At 39.6% G+C, this 18,764-nt stretch overlaps 1 protein-coding gene across 2 annotated transcripts in view; it reads left to right on the top strand.

Moving 5' to 3' along the window:
• The window catches only part of LOC134343400 (3',5'-cyclic-AMP phosphodiesterase 4D), a 541,959-nt gene that overhangs the window by 449,913 nt on the left and 73,282 nt on the right, over positions 1-18,764 (top strand). Inside the window, exon 4 of one of the 2 annotated variants that reach the window (XM_063042105.1) lies at positions 3,783-4,071. The exons of the other annotated variant lie outside the window; for it this stretch is intronic. Within the exon in view, the coding sequence (XP_062898175.1) occupies positions 3,783-3,825 (43 nt within the window). The 3' untranslated portion in view covers positions 3,826-4,071. Of the gene's footprint in view, positions 1-3,782; positions 4,072-18,764 lie in introns of those variants that run through there. 2 annotated transcript variants of the gene reach the window in all.

Below are 18,764 nucleotides of genomic sequence, written 5' to 3'. Positions count from 1 at the left end.
ATGCTTGGATTATAGCAGAAATAACTGATTGTACAGCTCTGGAAAATATGAATTGTTTGAATCTCTTTTTACTTGAGAAAAGAAGATTGATACATGAAATGAATGAAGCTTTTTGAATTGTGAATGGTTTTATTTGAATGGATAAGGACAGGACAATTCTGCTGTTGGGGAAAGACTGTCAATGAGGGAATTCAGAAGGTATTTCTTTACCCAGAGAATGGTGAAAATGTGGACCATTTTCCACCAGAGGGTGGTTATAGTGAATGATATACTGCATATGGGAGTGTTGGATAATTATTAGAGAAGGATATAGAAGGGTAACCTGGTGGATATAGATGAAAAAAGATAAAAGGAGGCTACAATGGAGAATAAATGTTGATGTGGACTGAACATGCTGAGTGACCATTTGTCCTCTGAAATCTGAAATAATGTCATCATAATATGTTATGTAAAGGCCCTGCAGCTGGTAATGATAAATGTATCACTTGTTAAGCTATAATAGCTGAAAATAGCACAGTTGTGAGAAACTAATTATGACTTGAAATATTTGCTTTTCGTGGCATTTCAGAATTTCAATAGACAGTTAATCTTATTGCACTTGATGAAATCTTTTTGCATTAGCATTTTTATTACCTGAGAAACTTGGTGACAATGGTCTCTTTTCGGTCATCTTCTTATTTTGGGCATTAAACATAAACATATTCCCAGTCCTTTGTAAATTCAATGTGAAATACAATTGAAAAGAAAACAATGAAAAATAAAGCGGTACAATTTTATTTGATATATCATTTAACAAATGAATTGCTGTTGGTAAGGGAAAATTATTAAGATTAATGTTCTCACAGTTATCCCTCCAAAGCTCTTTTGCTGCTCTTTTATAAAATATGTGCAAACAATCTTGAGTAGTACCAGCCACAGTACAATAGAAAATTCTTATGAGAATCTTTGGAGTTGGAGGTAATCAAACACAGCACCTAAGGTTCATTATCACTTTAAATTGACAACATTTTCTTAAAAAATTGAAACAGGGAATTTTTTTTAAAAAAAAAGCTAACATGTATTTGGCATCTTCATTACCTCAGGATGTCCCAAAGCATTTTACAGCCAATGCAATACTCCTGGAAGTGTAAATGCTGTAGAAGAGAAGGAAATATGGCAGACAATTTCTAAACGGCAACCAACACAAGTGGAAATATGATACTGAACAAATACTTTAATCTGATGTTATTAAGTATTAGGCATATATGAGATATTCCCACAATTTTAAATTTAGTTTTTGTACCAGCATGGTCAAGTACAGCATACAGATGAACATTAGGCATGTCGTGTTTTCCATAGACTCCATTTAGGTTCCTCAATAACTGGGGGCAATCTTGCCTTTGGGTGATCTGATTTCAATAGAGCTGTATGAAGAGTGGCTGAATCAGTACTGCTTGTTTGGCCCATTACTCAATTTTAGATTGGCTTAGTAAAGAAACTAGAGAAGACTTTGGTGCTCATTTTGGGGAGAAAGTTAAAAATGGTGAAATGGTAACATCAGAAGAATATTTGATGTGAGTTTTGAGGAAATGAAATGCCAGGTTGATTGGGAGACATTGACTGAATTTCTTTAATAAAGGAATGTATGAGTGTCGATGCACACATATGCTGAGGTAGCATCTTTGGAGGAAAATGAGCAGTCGAAGTTTCTGGCCAGGGCTCTTCATTAGGATCTCAGTCCAAAATGTTCACTATTCATTTTCCTCCGTAGATGCTGCCTGACCTGCTGAGTTCCTCCAGCATTTTGTATGTGTTGATCCAGATTTCCAACAACTGCAATCTCTGATATGTCTCTATATGAGGGTCACTTGAGAATTTCAAATGAATAGGTGTCAATAATATGGGATCACTTCAGATTGTTGAATTATTGTTATTGAGGAGGAGGAAAGCCATAGACTATATTTTTGTTACATTAGATATTTGAGTGGAAACTGTGTTGAATACTTGAGTAATCTGTTTAAATATATGAGGAAACAAATGAGATAATCAGCACATTTCCATGTTAATTTGCTGAACCAATTGAACTCAGACCTTTTGTTTCTAATCAGGTGACAATTTAAATTTTGCATAAGGTTTTCACTGCAATATATAAATGCTACTTTCTTCTGTATCAGACTAAGAAGAATAATATGATCAGCTTGAATCTTCATTTGAATTCTCAAGGCTATAAAATGTCTACTTTGGAAGAAGGCTATTTGTTATACTGAGGCTTGTTAGAAAAGTGTCGAGCACAGAGGGGACAGATTGGGAATTGTGAGGGAGACTGGAAATTCAGAGTTGTGGCTGAAAATCAGCAAAGATATTCCTTGAAGTGACCTTTTCCTTTACTTTCCTCACATACTGTAACTTAGTGACCCTTGGTCATTCGAATTTATGATATAAATATTCTTCATCCAGTACTTTACTTATAAATTATCAAAAACTTCATTTTCCCTTCAAATGCAGGTGAACAAACCGAAAAAAAACAGTGAATACGTCATAGAGAAGTACAGCATAGAAAAAGGCCCTTCAGCCCATCTAGCCCATGCCAAAAACATTTCAACTGCCTAATCCCATTGACCTGCACTGGGATCATACCCCTGCATGCCCTTACCATCCATGTACCTATCCAATCTTTGCTTAAACATTGAAATTGAGCTTGCGTGCACCATTTGTGCTGTCAGCTCATTCCACACTCTCACAACCCTCTGAGTGAAGAAGTTTCCCCTCATGTTTCCCTTACTTTTCTCCTTTCACCCTTAACCCATGACCTCTGATTGTGGTCCTACCCAATCTCCGTGGAGAAAAGCCGGCTTGCATTTACCCTATCTATACCCCTCATAATTTTGTATTTCTCTTCATATCTCCTCTGTTTTCTGTGTCTAAGGAATAAAGTTCTAATCTGTTCAATCTTTCCTTATAGCTCAGGTCCTCCAGCCCTGGAAACATCCTTGTAAATTTTCTCCCCACTCTTTCATTTTACATCTTTCCTGTAATGGGTGACCAGAACTGCACACAATACTCCAAATTAGGCCTCTCCAATGTCTTGTACAACTTCAACATAACATCCCATCTCCTGTACTCAATATATTGATTTATGAAGGCCAATGTTCCAAAAGCTTTCTTTGTGACCTTATCTACCTGTGACGCTACTTTCAACAAATTACAGATCTGGGTTCCGAGATCCCTTTGATCTACCACACTCCTTAGCGCCCTGCCTTTCACTGTGTAAGACCTAGCTTGTTTTGGTCCTATGGAAGTGTAGCACCTCACACTTACCTGCATTAAGTTCCATCCACCAACATGATGCTTAGTTTTTAGTTATTTGTTTCCTCACACAGGATAAGTCAGTTCAAAGCACATTTCAGGATGGTTTTGACAATGATGTAATCTGAAAGCACTGTTGAGAACCACTGCACAGCAAGTTCTGCGATTTTCTTGCATTGAGTTATGTTACAATCTAAAGGAAATATGTTGATCCTATGCAGGGTATCCCATAGATATAAACACATACGAAGATCTATGAAGCATTATTATGCACAATAAATGGAAGGAAGATGAATTTAATAGAAATAACGTAAAAAGTCCTCAGTATATTGCTCCAAGCTCTGATAACTATCAAAACTGTCAGTGTTTTCCAAGTTTAAAACTGTTAATAAGGAAGCAGAAAATTAAAGACTTTTTCTTTAGGAAATAGAAAATCTTTAATAATTATCAATAAAACAAAAATAAAGAATAGAAACTTGCCTTTTCTTTTAATGCAGAACCGTAGAGTTCCTATTGAAAAGAAGTCTGCACTGGATCTAACCATGTGCAGTGTGTGAATGTATCTAAGGACTGCTAGCAACAACTGGCAAAACCTGGATCAATGTTTCCTTTCAGTGGATTCTAAAGGATGACTAGCAGAATATCGAATCGGAATGTCCTGAAACCTTCACTGGTGCTTCAATCAACAAATAGATTCCAACAATAGATCGCCAATAAGCCCACCCTTTGCTGGACTATCGTAGTTCAGGAACCCATTTCTTTTTATTTCAAAAATAAACTTTATTCATGAATATGCATATACAAGTACAAAGTTCATAAAGTATTGGTCAGTCTATACATTAATAGTCTTGTTGCTTCTATGTATTGGTAGTGTTCGCACAGTTGCATACAAGGCACCATTGCCATTCATGTGGTCTTTTGGATGACACATATGTCAAGTGTTTGAGAGGCTTTACTCTGGCTGAGCCCCTCGGTATCTGATGACAGATGTATCCTAGACTGCGGTCTATCCCCATAAAGCCTCTACATTGGCTGCACTGAGCTTCAGCGCATCCCTGAGCATGTCTTCCCGCAGGCCAGAAAGTGCCAGTTGACAGCATTTCTTCATGAACTACTTAGAACATAACATAAGAACATAAGAAATAGGAGCAGGAGTAGGCCATCCGGCCCATTGAGCCTGCCCCACCATTCAATAAGATCATGGCTGATTTGTCTGTAAACTCAGCTCCATCTACCTGCCTTTTCCCCATAACCCTTAATTCCCTTACTATGTAAAAATCTGTCTAACTGAATCTTAAATATATGTAGTGAAGAAGCCTCAGCTGCTTCCCTGGGCAGAGAGTTCCACAAAGCAGTTTCTCCTCAATACTTCTTGTATTGCAAGGCCAATAAGTTTTGAGCAGACCAAGGAGTTTTTCATCATCACTTTGACATCTGACATTTTTCATGAGAGAGACATAAAACACAAGGTCCTGAGCTAGCCTGTAAACTCGCATGTACATCCTCCAACTTGATGGACTGTATTTGGTCCTCTAATTGTGATCTCCTTTACATTGATGAGTCCAAGAGGAGACAAGGAGATTGATTTTGCAAAGCACCTACACTTTGTCCTCAATGGTAATCCTGAGCTTCCAGTTGCATGCCATTTCAGCTCCCTTCCCATTCCCACACTGACCAATATGTTCTTGGGCTTCTCCACAACCAGAGTGGAGGCTTAATGCAAACAACTTCACCTGGGTTGTCTAACACTCAATGGTATGAATATGGTTGGGATGGAAGAAGAAAATGTTTTGAAACTAGTTAAACAATGATCAACAACTTTGTGCAAGGTCAGAGGAAAATTCCATTTTCAAGTTAGCATTTAAAAAAAACTGTAATATGCTATAGTAGCCAAAAAATCTATATACTGTTATTTTTCTCAGGTATAGCAAAAATAGGTTATATGTTAGTCAGTTGAAATATCGACCTTCACTATTGAGACTGAGGTAGGTTGGGTAACTCATTGGTGACTTATGGACATATTATGTTCGCTGCTTCAATTTTATACGCCAACGCACTGTGCTAATAACATCTGAGAAGTACAGCGTGAAATGTGAAGCCTTGTGGCAATAATCCATCTGAATTGCTTCCCAGCTTTTCGGACCAATTCAAATAATAAAATGCTCGGGATCTCAACCTGTGTGCAGTCCTTCCAAAACATCTTTTTTGAACACGTATAATGTTTTTAACAGAAGCTTTCATTTGCTTGTTCATTAGAATTATTCATGCCTGTCTTCTGTAGCCAGTGGAAATATTAGAAAAGCTACTAATTTTGAGGCATTTATGTGATAGATTATTTTAAAACATTAATAATTACTGTCATATTGACAAATGTGCTACTTCTATTTTTAGAATATTGATCAAGGGAGGTGAAAACCTGTTTGTGCTTTTTAAGACTAATATTGATTTGTACTTTATTCTAATTTAATTTTCAGAGAAAATGTACTTAACATTCTTGACATCTGTGTGTTGGATGGACAGAGCACACTAGAAATGTGTCTGAGGCCTCAGGCTGCATTCTAGATTAGGGGATTCTTTGTAATACTCATTTCAAATGATTTAATGATTTACCATGCAAGAGAATACTCTAAATTATTTATTTTCAATTTTTTAGCTGTACTTAATCTGAAGCTAGACTGGGTTTGTTCATTTATGCAAGTACTGTACTCCCAGGGCTATGTGTGGGGGACCCATGTGAGTTCCCACCTTTGATCTGCAGAAAGCGAGTGCAATTGAAGGAAAAGTTACTCAATGTGAGTGTTAGAGTGAGTTTTTTTGGGTAGATGATTCGTTTACATTTAAATGACTTTGGCCACCAGACTTCTGTTTGACAAAGTACTGTGGATTGAGTTTACAACACTGCGCTTCCTAAAAAGGTGTGAATACCCAGATGCTTCTGGCGCCGTAGTTTGACCAGATGGTGTAGTTTCGAAGACAGTATTATCTATACTTTATAAATATTAATTGTCGTCTATGTTAGCACGTAAAATGCCAAATAAATGTATTGTGGATTTAAATTGCATTCCTAAAGACTGTGGATACCAACCCAGACATGTTGGTGTCGGAAGGACAGGATGAAGTCAGAAGGTGTGATGTTTGCAGGTAGCTTCAAAAGGATGCATTGTCTATAACTTTTAAGTAGCGATTGCCTTTGTGTTTAGCTTATGAGTATCGAGCCCACATTGGGCTAATAGACCTTTCTACCGGAAGCGTCTCCGTCCGTATGATGCCTGCTGTACCTTGTTGTGTCGAATAAAGAAGCTGATTTGTATCTACCAGTAACTCTGTCTCTGCGGTGATTTCATCCACGCTACAACAGTGAGCTCTCATCTACTTCATACATCTCTTTTGTTCCTCACTCTCCTCGTCAGGACAGAGAGTAAGTTGCCCTGGTGCTCATCATCCAATCACAAGAGCTGTTACATCTATCTTTTCATCTCTTCCTTTCCTGTTTCCCAGTGATGCAAATAGTCTTTCTGTTGAAGCAGTGATTCACCTGGATTTATTCTAAAATGGTATATTGCATTTGCTGCTCTACAACGGAGAAACCAAAAGCGTATTAGGTGATTGATTTATGGAGCACCTGCATTCAATCAGTAGGGGTGGCTCAGTGATCCTTGTTGGGTTAATGTATTAATTTTCCACCTCTCTTCTATTTTGACATGCCTGTTTGTTGTCTGCTGCTCCACAATGATTTAAGCTTGGGGAACAACACCTCATCTCCCATCTGGACTCAATATTGAGTTCTGATACTTCAGGTTATTCACTTTTTCTGTCTATATCAGAACTGGCTATTTGTGTGGTAAGTCATCCAACTGTGATACAATCTCTGGTTTTCTCATGATGGACATCACTGACTGCCTTGCCAATTGCAACTTCTACATCTCTTTGGATTCCCACTCTCTATCTGTCCTCCTCTCAATGCCTCAGTTCATTGTCTTTCTTCCTGTCTGTCTGTATTAACACACTGAGTAGATGATCTCTACAATTTAGCCTCTTTCCTGTTTCTCTGAAAATTAAACAAGTTTGATTTTTTCCTTTTGCAGTTCTGACAAAGGATCTTCAACCTGAAACCTTATTTTCCCACAGATGGTGCCTCACATGCTGAGTGTTTCCAGTATTTGCAGTTTTTAAAACAAATACTAATCCCTAACTACCCCATTGCAGCTATGGATTAGCTTCTGTTTCTCCTGGCCCCTTTAGTTATTTCCCCAATTTTAATTAAGAGCACTGATAGGTTACAGGGCAAGCAGGAAACCCCACAATGAGTTCATCATCTCTAACCAATCATAGCTGCCATATCTTATTAAGTAGCCATGAGCTGTTTTCTTTCTAAACTTGTGTCAATGCTTGGACGAGTGATTCTTTTTTTTTGGTGGCCAGTACGGTTAACAGGCTGAAGAGATCTGTGCAGCTGAGCTAAGAGAGAGGGAGATAACAACTCTCATGGGAGGGATGAGAGATGGCAATTGGTGTAATAACTGCTGCCAGTATCCAGCAATGGCTTGCAAACTCGACACAGTCACTGTACTTGCCTAACACCAGCCTTCAAAGGCACCCTTGCCGCAGAGCCATGAATTGATTTCTTGCTAGATTCATGGAGGGCAGGGTTCTGCGCCAGGTCCTCAGTATGCAGGTTCGTAGTCCAGCAGTGTGGAACGGCAAGGAGAACAGAGTTCCTAGTAGCCACGTTCTCAGTGAATCAAGTACAACAACAGGGAGGGCAGGGTTCTGCGCCAGGTTCTCAGTATGCAGGTTCGTAGCCCAGCAGTGTGGAATGGCAAGGAGAACAGAGTTCCTAGTAGCCACGTTCTCAGTGAATCAGGTACAACAACAGGGAGGGCAGGGTCCTGTGCCAGGTTCCTGTCATTGCAGCATGCACACCCAGCAGATTCATTTTTTTAAAATGCCAGCAGGCACTTATTTGTGAATATTTGGATTGGGGGACTTATGAGAGTACTATAAATGTTATGTGTTCTATATGATAATGCTAACCTCAGCAGGAGTGTGATCAAATGCCTGAACCCTGATTTGTAAGAAATTGGAAATGGAAGTCAATGAGGATTTGGAAGATAATAGACATTCATCAAGGGATTATGCTTCTGGATAAATTGGTTTCTTTAAAGTAGAAGCAAGGGTATTGTGGAAAATTAAGCAGATAAAATTGATGTTATAAATGAAAGGAGATGCAGGCACAACCTTTAACATTAATATTCAATAAGTGATTGGCTTTTGATAAATGCAGTATGATTGTGAAGGATGTTGTGCTAATAACATAATGAATCAATTTTATTAAGCTGTAGCCCATTTCACTAAATGGATAAAATGTAATTAAATTTGTCGTCCAACTAGTTGCTATTAGCAATAACTGATTACTTGATTGCAGGGAAGTGCAATTAGAAAATGAAAAGTAAGCTGCATAAAATTAAAATGTGATATAAACATTATATTTTACTTATAATTTAATGTTATCACTAAATTAAGTTACATTTTAGAAGAAGTTACAGGGATGAACTTTGTGAACTGTGATCAGGTTAGGAGCCTCGTATTCTTTTACCTCAAAAACAAATCGATTGTTTAGCTTTTTATTTTTGCATTTAAATAATCAATGTCTTAACAGCCATCTGTTTTATCTCGCCTGTTTGCCAGTCAATATGATAAACATAATGGAAACACGTCATGGGTGTAATTTTCCTCAGATTGCCTCAAATTTTACTTTGCCATGGAATAATGGGGTAGACAATTTATTAAAATATTATGCGGGTAATCATAGCACATTCATCATCTTCTGCTTATTTTGCACAAGTAGAATTTAAATGCTGAAATTAAAGTTCAAAGCAAATTTATTATCAAAGTACACATGTCACCTTATACATCTCTGAGATTCATTTTCTTATGACCATACTCAGTGAATTCCAGAACGATGATAGAATCAATGAAAGATCGCACCCAACAGGACATACAAGCAACCAATGTGTAAAAGAACACAGACCGTACAAATTCAAAAGAAAAAAAAGAGAAATAATAATAAATAAATAGCAATAACTATCAAGAACATGATATGCGGAGTCCTTGAAAGTCAGTCCATAGGTTGTGGGAACAGTTTAGTGATGGGCCAAATGAAGTTATCCCCTTTGGTTCAAGAACCTGATCGTTGAGGGGTAATAGCTATTCCTGAACCAGAGGGCATGAGTCCTGGGGCTCCTGTACCTTCTTCCGGATGGCAGCAGTGAGAAGAGACCATAACCTCCATCGTGGGAGTCCCTGCTGATGGATGCTGCTTTCCTGTGACAATGCTCCATATAGATGTGCTCAGATGGGGAGGGCTTTACCCATAATGGACTAGCTGTATCCACTACTTTTTGTAGGATTTTCTGGTCAAGGACATTGGTGTTTCATACCAGGCTGCAAAACAACTGGTCGATATACTTTCCACCACATATATCCAGAAGTTTGTCAAAGTTTTAAACTCCTAATGAAGAAGAGGTGCTGCCATCCTTTCTTCATAATCGCACTTTCGTGCTGGGTCCGGGACAGGTCCTCTAAAATGATAACATTGAAGAATATGAAGTTACTGACCCTCTCCACCTCTGATCCTCCTATGAAGACTGGCTCGTGGACATCTGGTGTCCTACTCCTGAAGTCAACACTCTTTGGTCTTGCTGACATGGAGTGAGAGTTTATTGTTGTGGCTCCACTCTGCCAGATTTTCAGCCTCCCTCCAATATGCTGGTTCCTCACCACTTTTGATTGAGCCAATGGCAGTGGTGACATCAGCAAAGTTAAATTTGGCATTGGAGCTGTGCTTAGCCACACAGCACAAGTGCAAAGTGAGTAGGGCAGGAGGCTAAACACACAGCCATGTGGTGCACCTGCGCTGATGGACATTCGTCGTTTGTTGGGGTGGTACCCTAATGTCATTAATACAAATACCTATGTCAGGATGCTGTTTATTAATTGCAGCTCAGTGTTTAACATAATCATTCCTACAGTTCTGAATGAAAGATTTAGAACCTGGGACTCTGTACCTCCCTCTGCAACTGGATCCTCGACTTCCTAACCAAAAGTCCACAATCTTTCTATATCATTTCTCTATACATTATATGGTTATATACTTTATATACATTTTTATAGTTAAATGACAATAAACAACTTGACTTGAATATGTGTGTATCGGAAATAACATCTCCACCTCACCGACAATCACCACTGGTGCACCTCAGGGGTGGGTGCTTAGCCCACTGCTCTACTCTCTCTACACCCATAACTGTGTGGCTAGGCACAGCTCAAATGCCATCTATAAATTTGCTGATGATACAACCATTATTGGCAGAATCTCAGATGGAGATGAGAGAGCATACAGGAGCAAGATATACCAGCTGGTTGAGTGCAGTCATAGCAATAACTTTGCACTCAATGTCAGAAAGACCAAAGAACTGATTGTGGATTTCAGAAGGGGTAAGATGAGGGAGCACACACCAGTCCTCAAAGAGGATCAGATGTGGAGAGAGTGAGCAATTTCAAGTTCCTGAGTGTCAATATCTCTGAGGATCTAAGCTGGACCCAACATATCGATGCAGCTACAAAGTAGGCACGAGAGTGGCTATATTTCATTAGGAGTTTGAGGAGATCTTGTACGTCACTAAAAGTACTTGCAAATTTCTTCAGCTGTACCGTGGAGAGCATTCTAACTGGCTGCATCACCATCTGGTATGGGGTGAGGGTCGACTGCACAGGACCGAGGTAAGCTGCAGAGAGTTGTAAACTTAGTCAGCTCCATCATGAGAACTAGCCTCCATAGTATCTAGGACATCTTCAAGGAGTGATGCCTCAGAAAGGTGGCATCCATTACAAGGATCCCTTCACCCAGGTCATGCCTTGTTCTACTGCTATCATCAGAAAGGAGGTACAGGAGCATGATGGCACACACTCAACGATTCCCAAACAGCTTCTTCCCCTCTGCCATCCGATTTCTGAATGGACATTGAACCTATTAACATAACCCCACTACTTTTTATTTCTATTTTTGCACTACTTATTTAATTTAACTATTTCATATACATACTATACGTACTTACTGTAATTCACTATTTTATGTATTGCATTATACTGCTGTTGCAAAGACAACAAATTTTATGACGTGCTGGTGATATTAAAGTTGATTCTGATTATAATATTACTATAGCTCCAGAAAGTAAATAGCTCACGTCTGATCAAAATTAAAATACCAAGAGCAGTATTGTGTGGCCCAAAGAGGCAAGGTAAGTCCATCATATCAGGACAATTATGATAAAAATTAATTGATTTTATAGGGACATGGCATCTTCTTCTTCAGGAATGCAAGTGTTAGCTTTGTTATGAAGAGCCTCAGGTTACCTTTAAATCTTTCCCTTCTGACTTTCAACCAATGCTCTGTAGCTTTTAGACTCACGTACCATGGGGAAAAGTATTGTGACTTTCCACCCTTTCTATGCTTCTCATGATTTTATACATCTCAATCAGGTTGTACCTCAGCCTCCTTCAGTCCAATAAGAATAATCCCATCTAGCCAGAACTGCATACAGTACTCCTAGTGTAGACTCATCAATATCTTCTTCAGGAGTGACATGAAATCCCAGTGCTCAGTGTCCTGGCATGTAAGGCTGGTATGGCATACACCTTATTCACAATTGTGTTCAACTCTGTTGCCATTTTCAGGGAACTCTGTACTTGTGTCCCCCGGCCTCTCTGATAAAACACTTCCAAGGCCTGGTCATTCACTGTGTATATCCTGCCTGGTTTAATTTCCCAAAATCTATCACTTCATACTTGGCTGGGTTAAATTATTCATTCATTAACCCACTTGCCCAGGATGACTATATCATGAGAATCACCTACTTCCCTCTATTGCCTCGCTTTCACTCATTTTTAACTAAGTTCACTGCAGCAGTGTTTTATTTACATTAATTTTTGTTATTATGATGTTGTTGACTAGTTCATCGCCCATCATGGTGCTGAACTGTCATCTTGAACTGCTACAGTCCTTCTACTGAAGATTCTCCTGCTGCCTTGCTGGTTAGATAGTGCTCTATAGACTCAGGAACAATGAGGCTTCTGGCAATATTTTTCCAAGAGGTGGAACCTGTCAATGGTGCTGATCCTATGTGCCTGCTTTCACTGGCCTTTCTTGGTGGCAGAGGTCATGGTTTGGGGGTACTGGGTGAGTAGCCTGTGTTAATAACAGCAGTGCATTTTGCAGATGGGGCACACTGCAACCACACTGGTCTGGTAGTGAAGGAGTAAATGTTTAGGGCAATTGATAGCATGCAATTTAAACAGCTTGCCTTGTTGCAAATAGTATCGAGCTTCTTGAAAATAATTGGACTTGCACTAATTCAGACAGGTGAGAAATACTGCACGACACTCCTGATATGCCTTGTAGGATCTTGGGGTGATTTGGAGGTTAGTTACACACCTCAGGAGACCCAGCCCCAACCCGGCTCTTGTAGCCACTGTTCTAATGTCACTGGTCCAGCTTTGTTTCTCCTTACTGGTGACCCCTCAAAATATTGTCGGTCCCATATTTGGCAATGATAAATCCAGGGTAACACGTACAAAATGCTGGAGGAAATCAGCAGGCCGGGCAGCGGGACTGCTGAAGGCTCTCGGCCCGAAACGTCGACTGTTCTTTTTTCCACAGATGCTGCCGGGCCTGCTGAGTTCCTCCAGCATTTTTGTGTGCATTGCTTGGATTTCCAGCATCTGCAGATTTTCTCTTGTTTGTGATAAATCCAGAGTAGGTAGTTAGAGCAGGGTCTCTTCTGATACTTGTCTGTAGCTATAGTGATGGAATAACTTTGTCATTGAACCTGCCATTGAATGTTTGTAAATATGTGGCATTTAGGAACATTTGAAAACATGCAGAATTTATTAAGAAGATTGAGTTATTTAACAAATCAGGTATTAAAATATATATTCATCTAATAACAATGAAAAACATTTTAATGCATTTCAATCCAATAAAAATGCTACTTGCATTTTTCCAGCAGCCTCAGCCATTCATTCATTGAATTGGATTGGATTTCTGTATTGGAACAAGTTTTATAGCCTGGCTCGGGCTCACTGAGCTGATTCCCACACCTGAAAGCTGAAACATCTGCACACAGGTGTCTCAGGGCTGGCTGTCTGTAAGTGGAAGGCTGCATTTCAGCTGAAGCTTGTTGCCTGATTGAAGGCCTATTTGCAGGTAGGTCTGGGTAGTTCTCAGCAAGCCTCAGTATTGTTTAAACAAAATCGCAGTTGAACGGTCAGATTTCCGTGTCTCCTTTGTGGAAACTTGTCACAGGTAAGCTGGCTGCTGCATTTACTGCATTGCAAAGTACAACATACATTTCAAATCAAAGTATGCATACTATATACAACCTTGAGATTTGTCTTCTTACAGGCAGCCACAAAGTAAAGAAACCCAATAGAAGCCATTTAAAAAAAAGACTGTCAAACACCTAATGTGCAGAAAAAATAAATTGTGCAAACAATAAAAGTAATCAAATAACATTTAGATTTGAAGTTCACGAAAGTGAGTCCACGGTCATGAAGTCAGTCATCACTGTGGCCTATCCAGGAACCTGTTAGTTGAAGGCCATAGCCTCAGTTCAGCACAGAGTTGAGTAAACCTCGCGAGCAGCAAGCTGAACACTGGCTCGCCCCTCTTCTAGCTCCAGCACTCTGACATTTTCAATCTGTTCTGGCGCTTAAGTTGGCAAAAAAGCAGGCCATTCCTCGCCTCGGGCTCAGGCCCTGCCACCTCGATTTGGCCTGTACTTGATGTTTCCGTTCTGGCCCGGTGCTTAATCGGTCACACATTGGCTTGTTCCCTGCTCTCAGGCCTGGGCCCAGGCCCCGCCTCCCTGTCTCTGCCTCACCTCGGTTCTGCGACTTTGAATCGCTTCCGAGTCCACTCCAGCAATAGTCAAAATTGGCACATTCCCTCCTCTCGGGCCTGGACCTTGCCACCTTGATTTGGCCCAGACACACCACATCGCAACCATCCTGCACCACTGAGACTTCAGTTCATATTGCTAAAATGCCAGGTTGTACAGGCAGTTCAAAAGCTCAACTCCAAAAGGGAAGTTGTAGGATATTGATTGCAGTAATCATTTTGAAGAAAAAGTGTGATTAATAAAGTAATTGGTAGTTTCATTTGCTGCCGGGGAATCATTGCTGTGCTTCGCCAGTATCATCTGAATCCTGATTGGACTGATGACTGGCAGTGATTGCACTGTCCTTCACTATTAATTGATTATAGTTCTCCAGAGGTTGTTACAGACACCATCTAAATAAAGTATTTTTCCTCTACCCTCTCTCTTTCTCCTTTCCTCCATGTATTCCTTCCCTGTTTTTTTAATAATACTACATTCCAATGTTCCCTCTAATTTTTAGTAGTCATTGTGCAGAAAAAACTTATGTTTTTTTTCCTGTGACAAAAATATGTGCGCACTGAATGCACATATGGCACAGTTTATGTAGGTTTACAAAATATTTGACGTAAAACTGCACAGAATAACAACAAAATAACATACATATTTAAGTCACTCAGTTATTTTTTCTCTCCCCCGTCTTTGGCATTTACCCATTCTTTGTAAACTATCTAGACTAATAGAACTTCCATCCAATTGATAGCTTGTGATTCTCATTAACATATCCAATGACATTCACCTAAATGGTTTCTCAGCTTGTTTTTGAGTTGACTCATTAGGCTAAAACCTCGCTCACAGCCTGCACTAAATGCAAGAAAGGTTCCCCCAATGTCCATCAACTGTGCAAGGTCGCAAAACTGTTCATTTTGAAGTACAAATGCCACCATTTGAGCAAAGTTTGAAATAAGTTTGGACTTAATTTTTTCTTGCACAGAAAATTTGAAATCATTAAACTATTACAGTATTTTCAGCTAGAAAATCATGATATTGTAGATATAAGCATTAACTTGTTCATCGCCAAATGTGAAGTCACAATCTGCAATTGCGGAGAAAGCAACAGCTGACCGTTCTTGTACCTCATCTTCAGGAAACCTTTCTTCTAAAGGTAGGCTTATTCAGAAAGTCAGAAGGTGTGGGATCCAGAGAAGTTTGGTCGGGTGGATTCAGAATTGGCTTGCCTGCAGAAGGCAGAGGGTTGTGGTGGAGGGAGTACATTCAGATTGGAGGATTGTGACTGGTGGTGTCCCACAAGGATCTGTTCTGGGACCTCTACTTTTCGTGATTTTTATTAACGACCTGGATGTGGGGGTAGAAGGGTGGGTTGGCAAGTTTGCAGACGACACAAAGGTTGGTGGTGTTGTAGATAGTATAGAGGATTGTCGACGATTGCAGAGAGACATTGATAGGATGCAGAAGTGGGCTGAGAAGTGGCAGATGGAGTTCAACCCAGAGAAGTGTGAGGTGGTACACTTTGGAAGGACAAACTCCAAGGCAGAGTACAAAGTAAATGGCAGGATACTTGGTAGTGTGGAGGAGCAGAGGGATCTGGGGGTACATGTCCACAGATCCCTGAAAGTTGCCTCACAGGTGGACAGGGTAGTTAAGAAAGCTTATGGGGTGTTAGCTTTCATAAGTCGAGGGATAGAGTTTAAGAGTCGCGATGTAATGATGCAGCTCTATAAAACTCTGGTTAGGCGACACTTGGAGTACTGTGTCCAGTTCTGGTCACCTCACTATAGGAAAGATGTGGAAGCATTGGAAAGGGTACAGAGGAGATTTACCAGGATGCTGCCTGGTTTAGAGTGTATGCATTATGATCAGAGATTAAGGGAGCTAGGGCTTTACTCTTTGGAGAGAAGGAGGATGAGAGGAGACATGATAGAGGTGTACAAAATAATAAGAGGAATAGATAGAGTGGATAGCCAGTGCCTCTTCCCCAGGGCATCACTGGTCAATACAAGAGGACATGGCTTTAAGCTAAGGGGTGGGAAGTTGAAGGGGGATATTAGAGGAAGGTTTTTTTACTCAGAGAGTGGTTGGTGCGTGGAATGCACTGCCTGAGTCAGTGGTGGAAGCAGATACACTAGTGAAGTTTAAGAGACTACTAGACAGGTATATGGAGGAATTTAAGGTGGGGGCTTATATGGGAGGCAGGGTTTGAGGGTCGGCACAATATTGTGGGCCGAGGGGCCTGTTCTGTGCTGTACTATTCTATGCTCTATGTCCTAAATGAACACAAAGACTATTTATAGAAGTCAACAGCGAACTTGTATCTACTGTGACATTTGATCGTTTTCACTCTTGCTCATCTGCACTCAACCATAACATGCTTAGCACTCCTGTAACGGGTAATGACAGGTTCTGTTTCCTGAGCTTTTGTACACCATCCAACTGCGATTTACTTGCCAAATGACAATTCAAAAAGTCAAGTTTCCAAATATCGTCACACTTCTTTCCTCTAGCAAATTCTCCAGCAACTTTCGCATCACGACAATACAAACAGATACTCCAGTTTCCGATTCATGCATAAACATCTCTCATAGCTGAACGTTCATGCCTCATAAACTTTCGGAGTAGCAGTTTCTACTATTTTGTTAAGCCATTCAACTTTAAACAAGTTTCTTCACGCCCTTCGCTTATTTTGAATTCGACATAGTGAATCAATATTTTTTTCAATAAAAACTTAGTAAGCTATCTACAGGATTTGAAACAGATCTTTGTAAACTTTACAATATGAACACTGTCCACCAAAGCTGGCTGCTTCCATGATGCAGCTGTACAAACCGGAACAGGAAAGGTGAGGTGACATAAATTAGTGACGTGCATTGTGGTATTTGAAAAACCGACTAACTAGTTAACAGAAACATTTAGCTAAAAGATTATTTTCAATAAGTATAATTATTAATTACTACATTATTTTAGGTAACTAACCTTTTGTGCGCACATTAATTTCCTTTGTGTGCTGGTTGAAAACCGTGTGTGCACGTGCACACGCACACAGCTTAGAGGGAACATAGCTACATTCTTTTTCTCCCAGAGAACACAGTCACTAATCTACAAAGGAATTCTTGAGGACAGAATGCTAAGTGAATGGTTGCAAGCAACAACAATGTTTGTTGGGAAATGTAGCTTTTGAGATAGATGGAAGATTTCTTCCCCGCCCCCCCCCCCCACCCTCAGACTGCTTCCATGTAGAATTAGTACAGATAAATACTTGGTGACCTGCACGGACGTGGTGGCTTGAAGATGCACTTCCATGCTGTATGACTGCAAGTTCAAAGGGACTTTGACTGTTCAGTTGTCAAGATGTACCGTGTCATTTGTTTTACTCAATTCATACTCTCAATTACCCCATCAGCCACAGCTACACAGCTTCAATGATCAGGAAACCTGTTTTTGACAAGGATTTCAGCAAATATTACAACCAGATAACTTCTGAGACCCGGCTGGTGGCATAGTGGCATCAGCGCTGGACTGTGGGGTGGAAGGTCCCGAGTTCGAATCCAGCAGGCTCCCCTGCACATTTTCCGTGCTGGGTTAAGAGCTGGTGATCTCTTTGAAAAATCCACCTGGCAGAAGGCAATGGCAAACCACTGCTCTAACTTGCCTCGTACATGATTTACCGAAAAAAAGCAGGTACTCTATGATAGAATACGAAGCCAGGGACTGCTCTGTCTGTACAAAAAAAAATTTAAAGAGATTCTCTCTCCCTCCCCAGTTAAAAAAAACAAAACCCACTGTCCTTGTAAGAGGAGCAACAAAGTCTCAGCAAAGGAAAGTGTTTACATTCCAGCATCTACAAACTATCCCATGTTTATATTTAATCTTTTTTTAAACAAAAAGAACTGAAATAATGTTATCTCTTAAAATGATAAACCAGCGCCATTTTAAATTTAACATTAAATCCCCAAAAAAAGCTTTAAATTTGGTTGTAAGACGCTGTAATAAAGCAAAAAAAAGTTAATAGCATATTTAACCCAACTAAATTTTCAAAAATACCAACTAGTACTATTGTATAAGTAATTGAACCCTCCCCTAAATATATATATTATAAAAATAGTCCCATTAGTAGGAAAAACTACAATTAATTAATTAAGAAAGAAATAAAAAAAAATCAAACCAGATATCAGGTTAAAGGAACAAGTCCCTTTATCTTCTTTTCCTCAGTCGTATGTCTGAATAACCATTTAAACAGTCATACTTGAACCATAGATCTTCTTTCCAAAAAAAAACAATGATATGCAATAATGAACAAATACCCTTATCTTCTTTTAATAGTCTGTCAATGAAATGTCCAAGTAATCATCATAAATCTTCTTTCCGAAATGCTAATAGTATACAGATAACCAAGCAGTCTTCCAAGACAGTTGAATGAACGCCAGTGCAACTTTAGGATCAAAAAATGTATGAGGAGGAGAATTAGGTGGAAAAAATTTAATTCTTGTTGGGTAACACAAGGAAGGGAACAGTTTCTTATTCATTAAA

Source organism: Mobula hypostoma, chromosome 3, assembly GCF_963921235.1.
Source record: "Mobula hypostoma chromosome 3, sMobHyp1.1, whole genome shotgun sequence".
Taxonomy (NCBI): Eukaryota; Metazoa; Chordata; class Chondrichthyes; order Myliobatiformes; family Myliobatidae; genus Mobula; species Mobula hypostoma.
The sequence above is the reverse complement of the archived record's forward strand: the minus strand, read 5'-3'. Positions and strand labels throughout refer to the sequence as shown.